Genomic DNA, 19,848 nt, shown 5'->3' on the forward strand with positions numbered 1-19,848 from the left:
ATATTTAAATATATTTTTTCACTTGATATGGTAATAGCATAATGTTATAACTTTAGGACTATTTCCTTAACACCTAGAGAAAGCCTAAACATTAATTTAGTCTATTGCCTCAGAATATCTTTTGCTTCAAGAGCATTTTCTAGCTTCAGTCCTGTCACTGCAGTCTAAATTAGATTGAGTGGTATGGTATTCTGGCTATAGAGACCTAGACTGAAGAAACCTCTAAAATTATATTGGAGCACTTAACAATTTTTTCTTAATAATTTTAATAATTGGCATTTAACCCTTGGGGGTTTTTTTATCCAGTTTTATGTGTAAATTTTAATTACATAGAATTCTGATTTTGAATTCCTGTGGTCTGTTGGTTTATTTCTTTTATCAACTGCTTCAGAGAAAGAGAACAAGAGGCTTTATTTCTATTCTGCTTCAGGTTTCACCCTCTTCCACCCTTGCCTCCAGACCCTTTCCTGAGAAAAGATATAAAGGATGTTGTATGGCCATAGGAGCAAAAATAATGAATGTGATCATTCAGAGAGATCTATACATAAAGGAAATGGAAGGGAAAGAATGATCAGTGGAATGTAGCATATGTGGAAGCAGGAGACAGGATTTAGTAATGAAATGTCATTTGTGACTATGAGCTTTTAATTTTTAAGTGTTATTATATGTTCAGCAGCATAGATTGATCAAATGAGACTTTAAAATTCCAAATTTTAGCATTTAAAAATTACAGTTTTGTGTTCAAGGTGTTAAAATGCTACGAAGTACCATGTTCCTGTTGTTTCTGAAATGCGCACTTTTTTCATATCATCTCTGAAATCAGGCTGTGTATTATAGTTTAATTGACAAGTTATTCTTTTTTTCCTGAATGGATCATAAAGTAACAATGTGTCTTATATTCTGAATTATGGTTTTATACACTTCCATAAATTTTTAAATTATGTCTAAAATTCAGTTTTAAGTAAATTTTAACTATTTTTAGAGAAATTGTTTCCAAGTCTTTACCTAAAAATATAACTTGGGGGTTTACTAACTAATTTTTAGGTTAAAATTATTCTCCGATAATATGACCATTTTTAATTCCATCTTACAGGACTTGAAGATGTGTGTTAAAAGTTAATATATATTCAGCGTTTCTAGTTAATTTATAACTGTGTAACTATAATAATTCAAGTAAGATTACTTTTATAACTTGAAACACTGTATAAATATCGGTTGTCTTTTTATGTAGTAGTATCTTTTTAAAAGTTCATAAACTACAATTGGTTTAGAAATAGTGGGCATGATTTTATATTTTACTTTTCATATTTTTAAATTGAAACTTGATTTAGAATGTTAATAGAGTGTTCTGTTTTTCTATCAACAAAGTAATCTTGAGATAATTAGTTTCTGAGATTCTTCTAATTATGGAACTTGGAGAAAAGTTAAAAATTAACTGAAAGGCCAAATAAATTGAAAATGCTATAAAACATTAAAACATTAGACAAAACAAAGATTAAAGAAAAGCTATAATATAGGCTAGAACTAAGGTGGGAAATTAAATTCTTCAAAAATTAAGAATGTAAGATTGTAAGAATAATAGAATAATAAAAGTTGAGAAGAAATCAAGGAGATAATTAAAATAGGCAAAATAGAGGGGCTGCCTGGCTGGCTCAGGTGGTAGAGCATGTGACTCAACCTTGGGGTTGTGAGTTTGAGCCCCACATTGGGTGTGGAGATTACTAAAAAATAAAATCTTTAAAAAATAAAACAGGCAAAGTAGAAATGTTGGGTTAAATTTTAATTTTTAAATGGAAGTGAGCCAATTTTTTTTCAATTAAAATGAACAATAATTAATTTATTCATTTAATATCTATTTATTGAGCGCCTACTATGTAATAAGTAATATAAACTTCTGGACTTTGTATCATATTCCCATGCTTTCCACACATCTGCCAGACATGGGAACCCTGCTTATAACCTGGTCCATACAATCCTACTTATATTTCCCAACTGTAAAACACACATATACATGCACACACACATTTGTGTATGGGACAGGTAGGTCACAGGACAGAAATCCTTAGAGTTTCTGCTTCCACTGCCTCTGTTTCAGATAAGCTTCTGGTCATTTGCAAGAGGCACTGTCATTATCATACCTGTGTATGACTAAAGCTCCAAGCATCCAGATACTACCTCTGTCTCTGGATATAAGGAAAAGAACGATTACATCACAACAGTCTTTTTTTTGTTAGCTGACAAGCTGTAACTTTAGAAGGCCACCCTTCTCGGGGAAATAATGTCCCACCTTACTCCTTATTGTCTGTCTTAAGTCACTAGGATTTGAGATTTTTTTTTATGCTAGCTACATACTGCTTTACTGAATTATTCATGAAATTCTTTTGTGTGAGATCAGTTCACCTGATCACCTACACATATCTAGTACAGTGCTGGGTATTATTTAGGAAGAAGATACTGTCATTTCAAATTACATTATGGTTGGTCTTCAATAATCTCTTTAAAATGTTTGTAGAATCTGGGTGCCAGGCTGACTTAGTAGAGCATATGACGCTTGATCTCTGGGTCATGAGTTCAAGCCCCATATTGGGCATAGAGCTTACTTAAAATAAAATGCTTGTAGAATCAGTAACTAATGTTCTTTCTCATTATTTAGATGGAAGTGAAAATGTGACAGGATTGGACCTTTCAGATTTTCCAGCATTAGCAGATCGAAACAGAAGGGAAGGAAGTGGTAACCCAACTCCATTAATAACCCTTGGCTGAAGAGCTCCTTATGGTAATTAAACTTTTTAATGATGGCTAATGGAAACTTTCCATTGCACACACACATGCATTTACACATTTATATGCATGTGCACGTGTGTACACACACACATATATGTTTTCTAATCAGGGTAGTATAGTTTTGTCAGAGCTGATACATGCACAGTGCATTTTCCTCCCAGAATACCATGATAGAAAAGTTAAATGGGCAAACAGTTTGTATAGAAACCCCAAAAGGAAATCCTAATTGGTACTCAGAGGTTATTTTCTTGTGACATTTCTATCTTACTACACCTTAGTGATTATTTGTGGTCTGCCTTTTCTTAATTCATCACGCGTTTTTTAAGTCACTCATTTAAATCCTGCATTCTTATTGATTAATGATGACCAACCACACATGGAAGGTTTTTTCTAAGCCAGTTTCTTAACCTCCACACTTCTGACATTTGGGTCAGATAAGTCCTTGTAAATAGGGGGCTGTTGTGTGCGATGTAGAATGTTTAGCAATTTCCCTGGCCTCTGCCTACTTGTTGCCAGTAGTAACCCCCTCCCCATCATTGTGATAATCGTAGGTGTCTCCAGACAGTGACAAATGTCCAATGGGAGAAAATACTGTCTTCTGTTGAAAACCACTGACTCCTGGGTCATGGATCATTTATGTAGACTCTTGGTCACAATTAAAACCCTTTCTCACTGTCTCTAATAAATAAGAGATTTGGCTAAATGGAAAGAGGGGGGCGTGAAATGTGTGCAGTAACAATTTAGACAGGAAAATTATATATAACTGCAGTGCAGCCATATTCTTCTTATGCATTGCACATAGTTGTTTCCTTTGGGAGAATTTGGTAGATAACAGTACTAGCAACAATGAACTTAGGGGGATCAGTTCATAACTTTTCTAAGATAACTGTTTTTCCTATTTTCATCCAAGAAGGATTTCTTTGCCTTTCAGAATATGAATACAAATAACAATATGTGAAGAAGGGAAAAATATATTGTTAATATTCTAAAGTTTCCAAATTAGTCTTCCAAAAATAACCAAAAAATGATCTGCCCTGGAAGTTGAGTACCTAGCTACTTGATTCTCAGTTCAGACTCTAATGTTTTTAACCTTTCCTCATAGGTCCATTTTTTCATCCCTTTAATCATTCCCGTTGCTCTCCTTGGACCAACTCTAGTTTCTCCATATCGTTCTTGAATTGTGGAGCCCCAAACTGGATATTGTTCTCCAATAAGGGCCTGACTAATGCCAAGTATAGTGGGAGGATTACTTCCCAGTTCTTGCATGTTTTACATCTATTACATGGAGTCCAAGAAAATCTGAAATAATATGGAGTTGTTTTATAATTGATTGCAATTTGCTCACTCTGTAAGTCACTTTCAAGTAGAATACTGACATGTTCTTTTAAAATTTATTTTGTTCATTTGTATTTGACAGTTAACTGGTATTTATAATAGCTAGTCAAATATTTAAATCAAGCTTTAAACCAAAACTTTTGATAACTATTACCAATATCAAATTATGTTTTTAAGCATCTATATATGACCTTAGATTTAGAATTATAGGATTACCACTTAACTTCCCTTGTACTGTTTTGTATATTGAGTTATTAATCAGTATATAAAAGTTTAGTTCTTCATTGTTATCCTGAATACTAATTTTTTGAAGTGTGTTTTCATAGTGTAATTTTTAAAAATCATTTTGGTACAGTATCATGAGGAAAGTTAATTTTTTATAATTTGTAGAAAAATACCGTAAATATGAATTGCAATTCTCTGGATTATTTTCATTACATAGTTGGAATGGTAACAAAACCAGCAAATGAGCAATCCCAGGACTTCTCAATACACAACGAAGATTTTCCAGCATTACCTGGTTCCAGCTATAAAGATCCAACATCAAGTAATGATGACAGTAAATCTGTAAGTAACTGAGAATTATGTATGTGAGTGATGTAGTTTTTTTCCCTTCAGATTTCTCTTGTATTAACAGTTTTATAGACTATATTAAGGACTTACTAAATACTATTACAAAATTGTTTATCTTGAATATCTGTAATAATCTAACTTCTGAAGAATGTGGAAAACCTTTATAACTTAGAAGATAGCCTATTTTTTTCCTATTTCATATAGGTTTGCAAATTTCTGTTGAACTTCTCAGAGTTAATTTAGACTTTTATTGTAGTCCCTGTCAGCTGGATCCCATGAAGTTTGATATTATAGCCTTCTAAGGAGCTGTGTTTTTCTTGAGTAAGTTTTCTCCTTGAAGAATCTTTATACACATTTTTATTCCTGTGTTGATTCAGCCAACTCAGCTTCCTCTTTCTGACTTAACGAATGTGTTTATTTCTTCCACATTTCACTGAAAATAGCTTTTTTGTGTGTGATGGGAGTTTGTATGTATTGTTAAAATAATTGATAAAGAAGATTATTGGGTAAGAATTAAATATGAATTCTTAAAGTTTATATATTCTAACTTATCCTGGAGGTTTTTATGCTGATATTATAGGCAACATACTATAGTATTCTCTTCTAAATTAAAGTACTGAAGAGGGAAACTTGAAGCAAAGTTCTGAGATTTTTTTTTTCTGTGACCGAAGATCTGAGATTAAATAAGAATATTTTCCATATATTTCTTGTCCTTTTAATACTGAAATGTGTAAAATACAGGATTTATTCATAAACCATGGGACGGTTGTGGAAACAAAAAATTTCATGTAGAACTTGAAAAACAGGTAATAATTTACTACCAATTTAAATATAATAAAGAATGAATAGAAAGATAACTAATATGTGAACTTGAAATTTTTACACTTAACAAATTTTAATGTCACATTTAATTTTTTTCATGTTAGAATTTGAATACATCTGGCAAGACAACTTCAAGTACAGATGGACCCAAATTCCCTGGAGATAAAAGTTCAACAACACAAAATAATAACCAGCAGAAAAAAGGGATCCAGGTGTTACCTGATGGTGGGACTCTATAAAAATACCTCAAAGATATTATAGAATTCATTTCTTTGCTTTTTCCTTAAAGATAAAATTACTGTGTTGTTCTTGTCCAGGTCGGGTTACTAACATTCCTCAAGGGATGGTGACGGACCAATTTGGAATGATTGGCCTGTTAACGTTTATCAGGGCAGCAGAGACAGACCCAGGAATGGTACATCTTGCATTAGGAAGTGACTTAACAACATTAGGCCTCAATCTGAACTCTCCTGAGTAAGTTTTCCTTTTTCTTTTCTTCTACATTTGTATGTAATACCTATTTGCAGATTTCTAGGTTTTAATTGCATGTGATCAGATTGTATCACTTGTAGCCACTCATTGTTGCTGTTATGTCTTGACTCTTTGGGTCATTCCCTCTCATGTTAGCTTCTGGATTACTGTCACTTGATAATATCATTCCTCTTTGGCAGTTTCAGAATACACATACATGATCATTCCAAAATCCTGAAATCTTGGCTCATTGAGTTTCTCACCTTCAAAAATCTTACTCTCTACCGTATCTCAGCTACTTACATATTTAGTCATCCCTTTGACTTTGCCATTATCTGTAACTTCAGTTTCTCTATAATTTTATCTGTGCTCCCATGCCACTTCCTGTTTTCCATCTTTCTCCCTCTGGTTCTGGCTCCTATGATCATTTGACTCCTTGGGATCTTCAATCCATTGATTACTCTTATCTTTTCACTGTTCCACAACACACTTCTCTTCCCTTGAGAAGGACTCACTTCCTTCTTACCCAGTTAAATTCTGTGGTCACTCATAATTGTTTATATATACCCTTGGCTACTTTGCCCCTCTCTTGCTTTTTGTCATGATTGTGTGGCAGAAACTACAACCCTGGTTATACTCTAGCTTCCATTCTTGACCTCTGCTACTGAGCCTGGCTAAAGAAAACCACACAGGGCGCCTGGGTGGCTCAGTGGGTTAAGCCGCTGCCTTCGGCTCAGGTCATGATCTCAGGGTCCTGGGATCGAGCCCCGCATCGGGCTCTCTGCTCAGCAGGGAGCCTGCTTCCTCCTCTCTCTCTCTGCCTGCCTCTCTGCCTGCTTGTGATCTCTCTGTCAAATAAATAAATAAAATCTTTAAAAAAAAAAAAAGAAAAAGAAAACCACACAGCTTCAGTGCCTGATCTCATTTCTCATTCATGGCCAGGAACTTCAAAAGTAGGCGCTTAATTCTGCCATTCATACCTGGCGTGCCTGGTCCATTCATTCTTTTGTTCTCCTATGCAACTGTTTCACATTTGTCTCTTCAGACATCTGATTATCTTTTTCCTTGTCCTTATTCTCAGATGAAGACCTTGCTTCCCCCACCCCGCCCCAAGTTTTTATTTAAATTCCAGTTAGTTAACAGTGTAATACTAGTTTCAGATGTAGAATTAAGACCTTGTTTTTTTATTTCTACTTTACTAAGAAAGATGGAAATAATCAGAAGAAAATGTCAGCAGTCCTACCACCAAATCTGTTTACTGTCTGTATCCCAAGACCTTATTCTTATTTTCCACCCTGTTGATATAGTTGATCCATGCTCTCTACTTAAAATGTCTCTTGAAAACTCAAAGACGTGGCTCTAACAATTTTTTGTGCTTTCGTTGGGTCATTTCCATCAGCATACAAATATTCTATTACTTTCTTTATGTTAATAAAATGCCTTCTTTTTATCTAACTTCTATGAGTTAACTGCCCTATTTCTTGGAGAGCAAAACTCTTCAAAAAGCCATCTTTGCATCTCTCATTTGTGTTCTCCCATTCTCAGTTAAACCCATTTCATTTAGAGTTTTCCCTCACCACTTCACTAAAACTACTCTCATGGAGGTCATCAAATGGACGTGTATGTTATTAAATTCAGTGGTTGCTTGTAGGAATTTATCCTCCTTGACCTGTCACCGTTTGACATAGTAGATTCATTGCTGTATGTTTCTCACTGTTTTTAACTGCTGCCACCCTCCTCTCTTGCCTGGATTACTCCATTAGCCAGTCATCAGGTATCCCTGATTCTCTCTGTGTCCCTCACAGTCTCTTCTTTATTTAGGAGCCAGGACCATCCTTATTGAATAGGTTAATCTTCTGCGCACTGCTCAGTGGGGGTTTGTGGTTTCATTATGAATAAAAACTTAAAATCTTGGGATGCCTGGGTGGCTCAGTCTCTTAAGCATCTGTCTTCGGCTCAGGTTATGATTCCTGGGATTGAGTCCCTCATTGGGCTTCCTGCTCAGCCCATTGGGAGCCTGCTTCTCCCTCTCCCTGCTGCTCTCTCCCTCTCCCTGCTGCTCCCCTTGTTCATGCTTGTGCTTTCTCTCTGACAAATAAATAAATAAGTCTTAAAAAACAAAAACAAAAAACCAAAATCTTTATAGGGCTATTTATCTTTATAAGCATCTTCTCCTTCCCCCACCTTAATAGCTTGTCCCTTTGTTCACTCTGTTCCCAGCTTTTGTGGCCTTCTTGCTGTACCTCAGACATGTCAGTCATATCCCCACCTTAGTTATTCTAGCAGTTCCCTCTGACTAGAATAGTCTTCTGCCAGATAATTAATAGGGCTAACTCCCTCATGTCTTTAAAGTCTTGTTCAAATCTGATCTTCTAAATGAGACCTAACATCACTGCTTTATTTAATGCAACTAATCTCCCATCCCTACCTCTCCACAAACATGGAATATTATTTATTATGCAAATTATTTTTGTCTGCCTCCCTCTCATCTATCATCCTCAATCAGAAAGTAAGTTTCATGTTGTCAGTTACCTTTCTTTTGTTCACTAATGTATCCAAATCACCTAGAACAGTGCCAGGCATACAGCAGACACTCAGTAAATATTCGGTGAATTTGATCTTTAGCTTTTAATAATTACTGATTTTTTCTGGGAAAGTAATTTTACTTGGGGGCATGCTGTTAATCAGTTTAAAGCATTCTGAGTTGAAGTTATGTGTAAATGTGAATGAATATATATATACATATATATACACATACATACATATATACATAACTTACTATATACACTTTGTGTATATATATGTATACACACACACACACCCCTAGTTAACTTGTTTCATTTTTCTGTGTAAGTCATAGTAAACACATGAAAAGAAATTAGAAGTAAAGATGCTCGTCTCACTTTTGAAGTCACTGTTTTTCTGAAATAAAAACTGAAATCTTTTTCTGCTTCAGACTTCAGAGTGTTTGTTTTTTTTTCCCCTCTTATTCAGAAATCTCTACCCCAAATTTGCATCACCCTGGGCATCTTCACCTTGTCGACCTCAAGACATAGGTAGGAGAATCCATTTGCGTTCAGACCTTTTAAAAATATTTTTTTAACTGAGAATCAGTTAATAAGGCTTTTTTCATTTTATTATCCAGACTTCCATGTTCCATCTGAGTACTTAACGAACATTCACATTAGGGATAAGGTGAGTGTAGTTTATTATTCTCCTCAGTCAGCATGAATGTATCCATTTGTCAGGTACTGTTATTCAGTTCAGACGGCATAAAATTTTTTGAAATAATTAGCAGTGGTTTCAGGGGTATGCTTTCATGTGTGTCCATTCAATTATGTAAAACAATTTTATTTCTATTTTTGTTTATCTTATTGTTTTGATGAGATCCTGGGTTACATTTAAAGAGTATGTTTTAAAAACAGTGGTAGGACTGGTAAAATATTTCTTGGAGCTATTATTAATAACGGTATAACCGTGGTTGATGAGAATAAACTGTCTTAGAAAATTTGATAAATTTCCTTCTGATATTCTCATTTTATACTCTTATCAATAAAATACACTTTTTACAAATGTTATATAGTGTTTTCAATGGAACAGTATATAAATATATACTTTAAAACTATGACATTTGACTTTTTAAAACGTCTTACCTAAAATTCTAGTTCTAAAGTAACTATTAACAGATTACAGTTTTAATCTTTTTCTTACTCTTAAAAGAAGAAAATGGTAAATATTTTGTTTAGGGGAAAGAACTAAGTGTTCATTTCTGTTAGAAATTGTGTACCTAGATTTTGGCCTTAAGGACATAATTTATTAAAAATTACATGTTACACATATGTGTCTAATTTATTATATATTTAAGTATAATTCTAAAATATTTCATAAATACATAAAATACATATTAAAATGACAGTGTTCTGTGTCTGTGCCTTCAAGTTGCATGGTCAAATGGATGTTGATTTTTTGGACAGGCAAGTTAAAGAGATACTTCTCAATATGTCTTTTGGTACTTGAGTAAATGGAAGACAAGAAGTATGATATAGAACTAATTTTTTCAGGGTGCCTGGGTGGCTCAGTGGGTTAAAGCCTCTGCCTTCGGCTCAGGTCATGATCTCAGAGTCCTGGGATCAAGCCCCACATTGGGCTCTCTGCTCAGCAGGGAGCCTGCTTCCCCCTCTCTCTCTGCCTGCCTCTCTGCCTACTTGTGATTTCTGTCTGTCAAATAAATAAATAAAATCTTAAAAAAAAAAAAAAAGAACTAATTTTTTTGTTTGTGGACTATGTGATTTTTCTGCCAACTTCACCATAGATAAGGCTTTTTTGCTCCAAACACCTAAGGGTTCCAGAACCTTTTCTTAGGGCAATTTAAGAAATACTGATTTAGGAGAATTTGTCACCTTCAGAAGTGCTGCTTGAATGGGGATGATATGAATGGAGACAAAAATTACATTCCACAATTGTGTAACAGTTAAACATTTAGATACAGAATTAGGTGAAGAGATTAAAGTGTTCATTTTGGTTAGCTTTTTTTTTTTTTTTTTTTTAAGATTCTATCCATTCACCTGACAGACAGAGATCACAAGTAGATAGAGAGGCAGGCAGAGACAGAGGAAGAAGCAGGCTCCCCACTGAGTGAGAGCCCGATGTGGGGCTCGATCCCAGGAGCCTGGGACCATGACCTGAGCTGAAGTCAGAGGCTTTAACCCACTGAGCCATCCAGGCTTCCCTTGATTAGCTTTTAAATAAAGGTTTATCCTAATACAAGATTTTGATACTGTTAAACTTGATGTTTTCTATTTTGATTGGTGGTTAATGTTTCTGCTTTGTGGAAGGACGTAAGGCAGTCATCCTTTAGTCATCCATTTAAACAAAATAAAGAGAATCCCTTTATGATTTTTGTGTTTACCATCTGTGATTTGCTAAAAATGCATAACCTACTGATTTGTGAATTGCTATCCAGTGTAGATTCAGCTAACATTTCATACAAGTTTTCTCTGTGATAGGCATTCTTTAAGGTACATTCATATATAGACACTTTATCCATTTCATTTACATTCTTAATAATCTTGTAGGTTTCATTTCTGCATTTTGTATGGAAGGTCATAGCATTAAATAACTTGGATATGATTATATTTGTAAATAATGGAACTGGGTCTTGAATATAAGTCCTACATTTCTGAGCACTGTTTCCACTATTATTACCATGTTGGGTATTAATAAGCCCTCTAGTAAAACAGCATTTGGTCTTGGTTAGAAGTTTTTATATAGCTTTTTATCCTATTAGTACATAAAGTAGATGTACCAGAAATAATTGTTAAATTACTTTAGTTAAATGGTAAAACTCTCCCCTAAAATTGTAACTACCTGCAAAATCATGTAATAATGGTTATCTGCTATAAAGAAAAGAGTTTCTGTTTATCTTTTTATTTTTACTTCAGTGGTAGCAATGTGTTGGGATTTTCAAACTTATTTTACACTTCAGATAATTGATTTCTCTTTTCCAGCTGGCTGCAATAAAACTTGGCCGATATGGAGAAGACTTGCTCTTCTATCTCTATTACATGAATGGAGGAGACGTATTACAACTTTTAGCTGCAGTAGAGCTGTATGTTCAAAGTATTTTTAAACACTTTTGTATTATAGTGGATCTTGTTTATTCTGAAAGCTTTTCTTTTAAATGATAGTTATGGTTTCTGTCTTTTGTTCTTAAAGTGAAAATATTTCCATCAAGAAATAATTTGTTTTTACATTTAATAAAATTAATTTAGATTGAAAGTTTGTTATCATGGTTAATGGTCACTGTATAAAGAGTTATTTTAGATTTAAATAATCCTAAATTTGTAAGAAGACAGAATTGATTCATGAATTTGGTGAATCTAATTTTTATGAATATTTTTATAAATATGTGAAGTATAAGATATGGTTCATAACTGTGGCTCATCTTTTTGTGGAAACACATATATTAATGTTAGTGAATTTCATCATTAATGAACATCTATTGAGTATTATATGGGCAAAGCACTGCATACATCTTGTGTGTTTTGAAGTATTGATGAAGTCCACATTCATTATCAGAAGTCTGTTGGCCAACTTAAATTAGTGTTAAGAAGTTGGTCCATGGAATGTTTTTTCTTGAGCATTTCTGTTTTTACCTGATGCTCTAAGAATAAAGATTTTTGTGTCCTTTCTCATATATAATTGGTAGTATATTTTGTTACCAATAGATTATTCTATTAATCATGTTTACTAGAATAAATTGTTATTAAAATTTTATAATATTGTGGGACTCCCGGCTGGCTCAGTTGGTAGAGCATGTGACTCTTTTGGGGTTGTGAGTTTAAGCCCTATGTTGGGCCTAGAGCTTACAAAAAGAAAATTATGATACAGAGACCTAATTTTTACAGATGTAAGTATTTTATAATACTCCTAATAACATTTCTATAAATGGCCTTGGATCAGATACTTAAAAATGTAAAATTCACTATGTTGATAATAAATTGCTTTTTATTTCTCTATTGAGAATTTGTTTTCTCCCATGTTTTCCCCTCATTTTTTGTAACATAGCAACTGTTACCTGTTCTTTTTAATTTATTCATAAGTAAATAAATTCATTTAGTCATTCATCTATCCATTACTGGCAGTTCTGTCTCATATCTTATGTCTAAAAATTATCTCACTTATTAGTAGGAAGGTATTTGTTTACATGGAGGTTTGTTCTACCAGAGATGTTTTTTCTGGTACTTTTACCTCCTTTGGATGTTACTTCCCCAGTTTACAAGTGATATTAAATCCTTATTGATTCTTGCATGAATTCTAATGGATATCATTTTGGCTTTTGAAAATTTAAGATCAGTGAGATTTGAATTAAAAAAGTAATACATTCATTAAGAATTTTTTAAATGGATATTCTATTTTCAACATAGTTTTAAAATTATGTGAATTTAAATAGATAAAAATACTGTATTTTGTTCCTTATAAAATAATACAAATAGCTGGGGTTTTTGTTTGTTTTAATAGATATCTCAATTTCTGTTGAATGTTAAGAAGAACGAAAAAGGAGTGGAAGTTTCTGGAACACAATGTATTTTTATTTGGTCTGCCTAAGTTTTTAACACACTGCTCATAGAGCTTTTTAGATCTCATTAATGTTTGCATAAAAAAGTCTCTTCAGTTAAATAAAGATGTATATATTAATTAATGAGTGTGGTTTCTGGACAAATTAAGGAATTCTTTTCCTATACTTATTTCACTAAGGTTATATTTAATAACAAAGGGTAAAGAAGCATCCATATTTATGTATTTTCTGTATAATTATTTTCTGAGAAAAATTTTTACAAAATGTAGAAAATGTTTGATGTGAGCTACAGGAAAAAATTAATTGTCTTTTTCTCTTAAAAATTGAAGTTTTAACCGTGATTGGAGATACCACAAAGAAGAACGAGTATGGATTACCAGGGCACCAGGCATGGAACCAACAATGAAAACCAATACATATGAGAGGGGAACATATTACTTCTTTGACTGTCTTAACTGGAGGAAAGTAGCTAAGGTATATTTTTTTCCATGTGCAAATGTGTAAATGTATAAATCTAGATTTTAAAAAGAAGTATCCTCTTTTATCTGTTTATATGTACCAATACATCATTCCAATAATGTGCCAGATACTTGCTAAATAAGTTTTTTTGTCTTCACCTCCTTGGCTTGATTTAAATTCTGGGAGAGTATCCGGAAACATCTCATTTCACCCATAGTTAGGAAAATGATTGAACTTGGTAAGAAATTTTGTAATTTTTCACAAGCCTTGGTAACATTTGAAATATTTTTATGTCTACTCAGTTGTAAAATAAAGATCACCCTCTTGCAATCCCAGTCATGTATTCTTATTACTTTAAGCAAGTAGAAGATTTTCCTAAAACTGGTATATAAACAGATAATAGGCTTTTTAAAACACTTGCACTCATTGCAGGAAAGATGCTTGAGTTTTTGTTTGCGAATGATACAAAGAAAGAAAATTGTAAGCATTAACCATGATTGTTCCTATGACTAGTATGCTAAATATTGGACGGAAGAGGGCTGTGGAAAAAGTTGGTTGTTACGTTTTGTTTTGCAACTTTTCCTCACAAAAACACCTATTTAACTGTCCCATGTGCAAAATTTTCATTAGTGTCATAGCGTATTTCACATTTGTATGTAGTATCTTATGTATAAATTTAGTCTACCTAGTAGAGAGTATAACCAACATCTGATTTCATAACTCCCCAAATTTCTTGTTTCTCTTGAGGATTCTTAGGATTAAAAACTAAAGTGTTTGTTCTCAAAAAACTTAAACAGAAGAAAAATATTTCTTGACAGTCCATTGGATGATTCTTTAGTTGTTGGTTTGGACTTTTTTAATCTTTTGAGTCAACTTTACCAAATTAATAAGAAGGTAAAACATTTTAACAAGATAACGTAAAATGCTTACCAGATCTTTATCACAAAAATGTTTTACATCACAAGAAAATTTAATACAAAACTTGAAGAAGGAAATAGGAAAAGTTGTGCCCAAGTAAAAAACACCAGACAAGACACATACAAGGGTTCAAACTTTTTTTATTATTACTTTTGGGTAATAAGATGTTTGGGTGTTTGTCAATGGTAAATGTCATTACTTCTCAGACCAAGTCCATAGACCACCATACTGTATTTGAGTTATTTTATAACCGTTATAATTAATATGCATATCTTAATTTCAGAAGGAAGATCCATGATTTGACCTTTTAAGTAGAAATAATTACATTCATTTCAAATAGTACAAGAGACATTGTGTATGTTACCTGTTAAGAAGTATAGTGTGGTAGAAAGCGATAGCCCTTACATCATAGATTTGAATTTAACTGCTGTTTCAGCAATTCATGCTTTGCCCTTGTGCAAGTTTCTTTTCCATGCCTGCTTCCTTATCTTTTAAATCGAAATCATATTTGCTTCTAGATTGTCATGAGGATTAAATGAGATTTTACACACACACACACACACACACACACACACACACTGAGTACAATGTTTCTCATATATTGGGTATTTGATACATGGGAGTAGTTGTAGTTTGTTGCTGTTTCCGCATTCTTACAGCTTACTACTACTCCTCTTCAAAGATAGAAAAACTATAACTGTTGTTAGGTCAGGTCAGTGGTTCTCAAACTTAACTTGCACCAGAATTACCTGGCAGCCTTATTAAAAACATACGTTGCTGAGCCATACCTCCATTTTTTGATTTAAGAAGTCTATGCATGGGGCCTGAAGGTTTGCATTTCTGACAATTTCCTAAGTGATGCCAATGATTTTTCTGGTCTTTGAGCCATACTTCAAGAACAGTTGATTGTACAGGAGAGAAAAATGATCTTTGGAGGGGGAAAAGAGTCTTTTAGTAAATAAATGAAGTTTTCTCCATTCGATTAGAAGCTTTTTGCTCAATATCACTGTGTTATTCCAAACTTCTATATGCAAAAAGGATGGATGTTTGTAGTAGATTGATGTATCGTTTTAGTTCAGTATAAATGACAGATTTTCTTATGTGAAAAAAGTCAGTTTCCAGTACTACTTTCTTTCCACAAAGTTAAATATTCAGAAGCAACTTAAACATTAATAGGCCCCTTTACTTTCCCATAAAAAGCAATTCCCCACTCACACACACGTCATTTTAAAGAAAAGTGTGTATGTGTATAGAAATATGTAGTGTGCATATATAAAGTAATTTTACCCAAATTTATCTGATCTGTACAGTTGAGCTTTGTCTTAACCTTTACCTTTATAATTTTTAGCTCTGAAGTTGGAAAATAAAATTTGAGAAATATCATTAAACTGTTTCTTTAAGAAATATCTTTTGAGGTAATTGCTGGCCACTGGCACTGACACTTTTCATCAAAATTATTTTCACGGGGCGCCTGGGTGGCTCAGTGGTTAAAGCCTCTGCCTTCGGCTCAGGTCATGATCCCAGGGTCCTGGGATAGAGCCTCACATCGGGCTCTCTGCTCAGCAGGGAGCCTGCCTCCTCCTCCTCTCTCTCCCTGCCTGCCTCTCTGCCTACTTGTGATCTGTCAAATAAATAAAAATCTTTAAATTAAAAAAAAAATTATTTTCACAATGATGAAAGCAAGCAGAATTACTGGTTTCTACTAAGAATTACACATAGCTCACTTTTGTTATATTAAAATAGATTCATGAACTTAAAACTTTTAAGTTGTATCCTCAGAATAAACTTTTCACAATGGCTTCTGGTTTTTGTTTGTTTTAAAGATGTTCTCAGTGTTTTCTTAAATTGTTTAGGAATTAAGACCTTTAGTTCCATTTAAAATGTATTAACAGTTGATCAAACTACAGAAAAGCCCTAAAAATGCCATGTCCCAAGTTAACCTCAATGTTCCCACCTATAAAGTGGGTGTGGTTTCTTACAGGTAAAGAGCATGCATTATTAAATAACTTCAACTCATTGTAAGAAGCCTGCAGTCTGAATTAGTATTACAAGTAATAGCTTGATGTTATCATGTTATCTTCGGAAAGTATTGACCTGATCTAGACTATTGTCAGATTTCCATCTCACAATGTCTTGTATGAGGTTCTTTCTGTTTTGCAGATTACTTAATATTTTCAGAGATTTGAAGAATCGTTATTAAGAAATTTGATGATTTAAATCAGAAGTATTTTTTAGCCCTGAAAATTCTGTAACTGAGTTCTAGGATCCAGCCCATTAAAGTATTTTTTGTATGTCAATAATGTATACATAAAAATTTTGAACTGTGTTTTTTTCTCCCCTTTTAAATAATCTGGACTTGTCAGCAGGCTATGTGATCTAGCCTTTGTAATTTTAACTAGAATTACTCAGTATCTCACTAATTTAAAAATAGTGGTCATTCAGATTGTATATGTGTGTGTGTGTGTGTATATATATATATATATTTTTTATTTTATTTTATTTTTACTTATTTCACAGAGAGAGAGTGTGTGAGAGAGGGAACACAACAAGCAGAAGGGAGTCGGAGAGGGAGAAGCAGGCCTCCTGCTGATCGGAGAGCCTGATGTGGGACTCGGTCCCAGGACCCCAGTATCATGACCCAAGCTGAAAGCAGACAGATACCCAATGTCTGTGCCACCCAGGCACCCCCAGATTGTATATATTCTTAATGAGTAGAATTTTAAAAATAATTTCATCCATAGAATTTTCAGGTGATGGAGGAATGCCATATGATCAATAGCTTTCTCAAACTAAAGACTTAAAAATTGAATTCTTTTAGCCTGACTTCACCTTGGAGATCCAACACTGACTAGGATTTCTAATGCTTAGAATTTTTTATAATAACAGAGGCTAATATAAATGTGATTTTTTTCATTAATTTCACTGGTACACATAACTATTAGTATATCTATACTTAAATCAGTAATACGTATTTTTCGTCAAAGTAGCAAAAAATTATTTCTAATAAGTATATGTAAGATAGTTTGAAACTTCCTAAAATTGGAGGATTTATCTTAGGTAAGACAAAGCTGACATTTTTTGAGAATTAGAGAAAATATTCCTGCAGTATATGTTTCTCTGTGTCATTTGATCAGTGATTACATTAATGCTTTTGTAGTAATTTCATTTGATTATCTGAATCCAGTACATGTATTTTAGTTCTGCTTACAGTGACCTTTTGAGAATATGTAGCCTAGTTTAACAGAAAAATAACTTTAAAAGTTGTTTATAAAAAGTGTCTAAAATACTTTATAACATTTTAAATCATTAAATTTTAATGTTTTGTTCTTAAATGAAAGAAACTGGTGTTTATTCATCAGCCATTAATTACATACCTGCTAGGAGCATGGCACTATATTATAGGCAGTATGTAGTGGCATACAAAAACAGGCCTATTTTTGTCCCTACTGGTTATATAAAGAGGTGTGCATGTGTGTTGTGTGTGTACATAAAACAGATGTGTAAAAGAGATGTTATCAACAAAGGGAACAGAGATACCAGTATATACTGTAAATGTATGTATTTTAAGAAAAATAAAAAACAGAAGACTAAAAGATAAAAGAAGAAGGAAGACAGAATTTTGACTTACTTAATTTCTGAATCTCTGATGTATGAGTTTTTTAATTACATTAAAAAATGTATTATGTTCCCTAGGTTTAAAACTGGTCTTTTTCTTTTAATATGTAGGGAGAAAAATATGTGCACTGATGAAGTTACTCTAGTTTAATTTCTAATAATACTGTGTAGTTCACCTTTGTACAATGACAAGGACAGGATAACTGAACAAAATTTGATTTATGTAATTTATTGGGGCCTGTGATTTGTTACAGTTACAGATTTTTTACCCTGCAGCTACACATCTTTTGGAACTAACTTGCCAGTTTTAATTTCTAAACAGTGATAGAACAAGAAGATTCTTTCTTTACTCATATTGATATTCTTCTTAAGCCAGGCAATAAATTGCTCTTAAAACTTAGGGGTAGGGAGAAAGAGAGTGGTGTCTACACAATGCATTGGGGGTTGGGAGGGAACAATGGTGATTCTGGAGTTTGCTAGTTTTAATGATAAGCAAATAACCTATGTGCCCTTTGTAGATTAAAGACATTACACTGTCCCTTCTTTAAGAACATTTGTCAGTGAACTGAATTTTTTCAACATTTCTGCATAAGGTGTGTAATGAAGTAAATTTATTTAGATCTTGTGCTAAAACTATTAAAAATAACTTGTTAACACTATGTGGTTATGGGCTTTGGTGCTACATAGGTCTGAATCCTAATCCTAGATCTGCCACTTACTGTATGATTTGGGCAGGTTACTTGGGAACCTCATTTCTTCAGGTGCACAATGAAGATAATGATATTTACAGAAATATACAATCAGAAAGATTAAAATTAGCTGTTTCTCTAGTTTGGGCACATACTAGGTTTTCAGTTGTTAATGTAATATTCTTAAATTTAAATACTTGGTTTTATATCTCAAAGTTCAATCATTATGACATAGGTTTTCATTTTAATTTAATAATGGGAACATCCATTTTTAGGATCAATTTGAAACAAGATAGGTATGGTAAGATATGTTAACCCATAGTGCTAACTACTTGTTGGCTTTCTTTAATACATAGTATAAATTAAGGTTCATAATGTTTTAAATGGAATTGATTTAGTTTGTGCTGTTACTGAATTCATATTGTAGAATTAGTGATTTTAGAACCTCTTGCTTTTTGGATTTGCAAAGGTACGTTTTTTTGTTTTTTTAATATATACAAAATTATCTTCTCTGTCTTGATCATAGGAAGTATAAAGAGATTACTTCATTCTCAAACTTTAAAACTCTCATGAAGTTAATGTATTTTGAAAGTTCAATTAAAATGAGCTAAATAGTTTGTGTTCAGATGTGCATACAACAAAACCACTATTTAGTTTTGAGTGGCATTTACATCTTTTCAGTGTTTGGGTTTGAAGTGGGAAGTCTAGAGATATGTGAATTGTAAGGTTAGAATAACTTTATGTGTTTGCTTTTTTATAAAAGTAGGTGTAATAATTACAAGTTGGAAAAAAAATTTTTTTTGAGGAAAAAGTAAATATTTTTTTTAACATCATTGAAGGTTGTCTTTATTTTAAATATCCTGCAATGTTTAGTGCTTTTTAGTGACGATACAGTAATTGCTGCTCAGACTTCTACTTTTGAGCAAAAAAATGCATGGTTTCAGTGGTTATAAACTAGATGTTCATTAGTAGTCTCTGACTTCTACACAGAAAGTCACTTAGCAGAAATGGCAGCACATTACTTTTCTTCAAGCTGTATTTTAGAGGGGTAAAAAAGAGTTGGTACATCTGTGTCTGTTCATTCTCATACATGTAGGTATTTTG

General features: G+C 33.0%; 1 protein-coding gene across 1 annotated transcript in view; it reads left to right on the forward strand.

Annotated features, from left to right (window-relative positions):
- Positions 1 to 19,848, forward strand: part of CNOT2 (CCR4-NOT transcription complex subunit 2) — a 121,382-nt gene that overhangs the window by 100,297 nt on the left and 1,237 nt on the right. The window contains 8 exon segments of the mRNA XM_047743357.1: positions 2,654 to 2,776; positions 4,562 to 4,686; positions 5,619 to 5,739; positions 5,832 to 5,988; positions 8,980 to 9,041; positions 9,131 to 9,180; positions 11,493 to 11,593; positions 13,393 to 13,537. Coding sequence (XP_047599313.1) covers positions 2,654 to 2,776; positions 4,562 to 4,686; positions 5,619 to 5,739; positions 5,832 to 5,988; positions 8,980 to 9,041; positions 9,131 to 9,180; positions 11,493 to 11,593; positions 13,393 to 13,537 — 884 coding nt within the window.

This window comes from Lutra lutra, chromosome 8 (assembly GCF_902655055.1).
Source record: "Lutra lutra chromosome 8, mLutLut1.2, whole genome shotgun sequence".
NCBI lineage: Eukaryota > Metazoa > Chordata > Mammalia > Carnivora > Mustelidae > Lutra > Lutra lutra.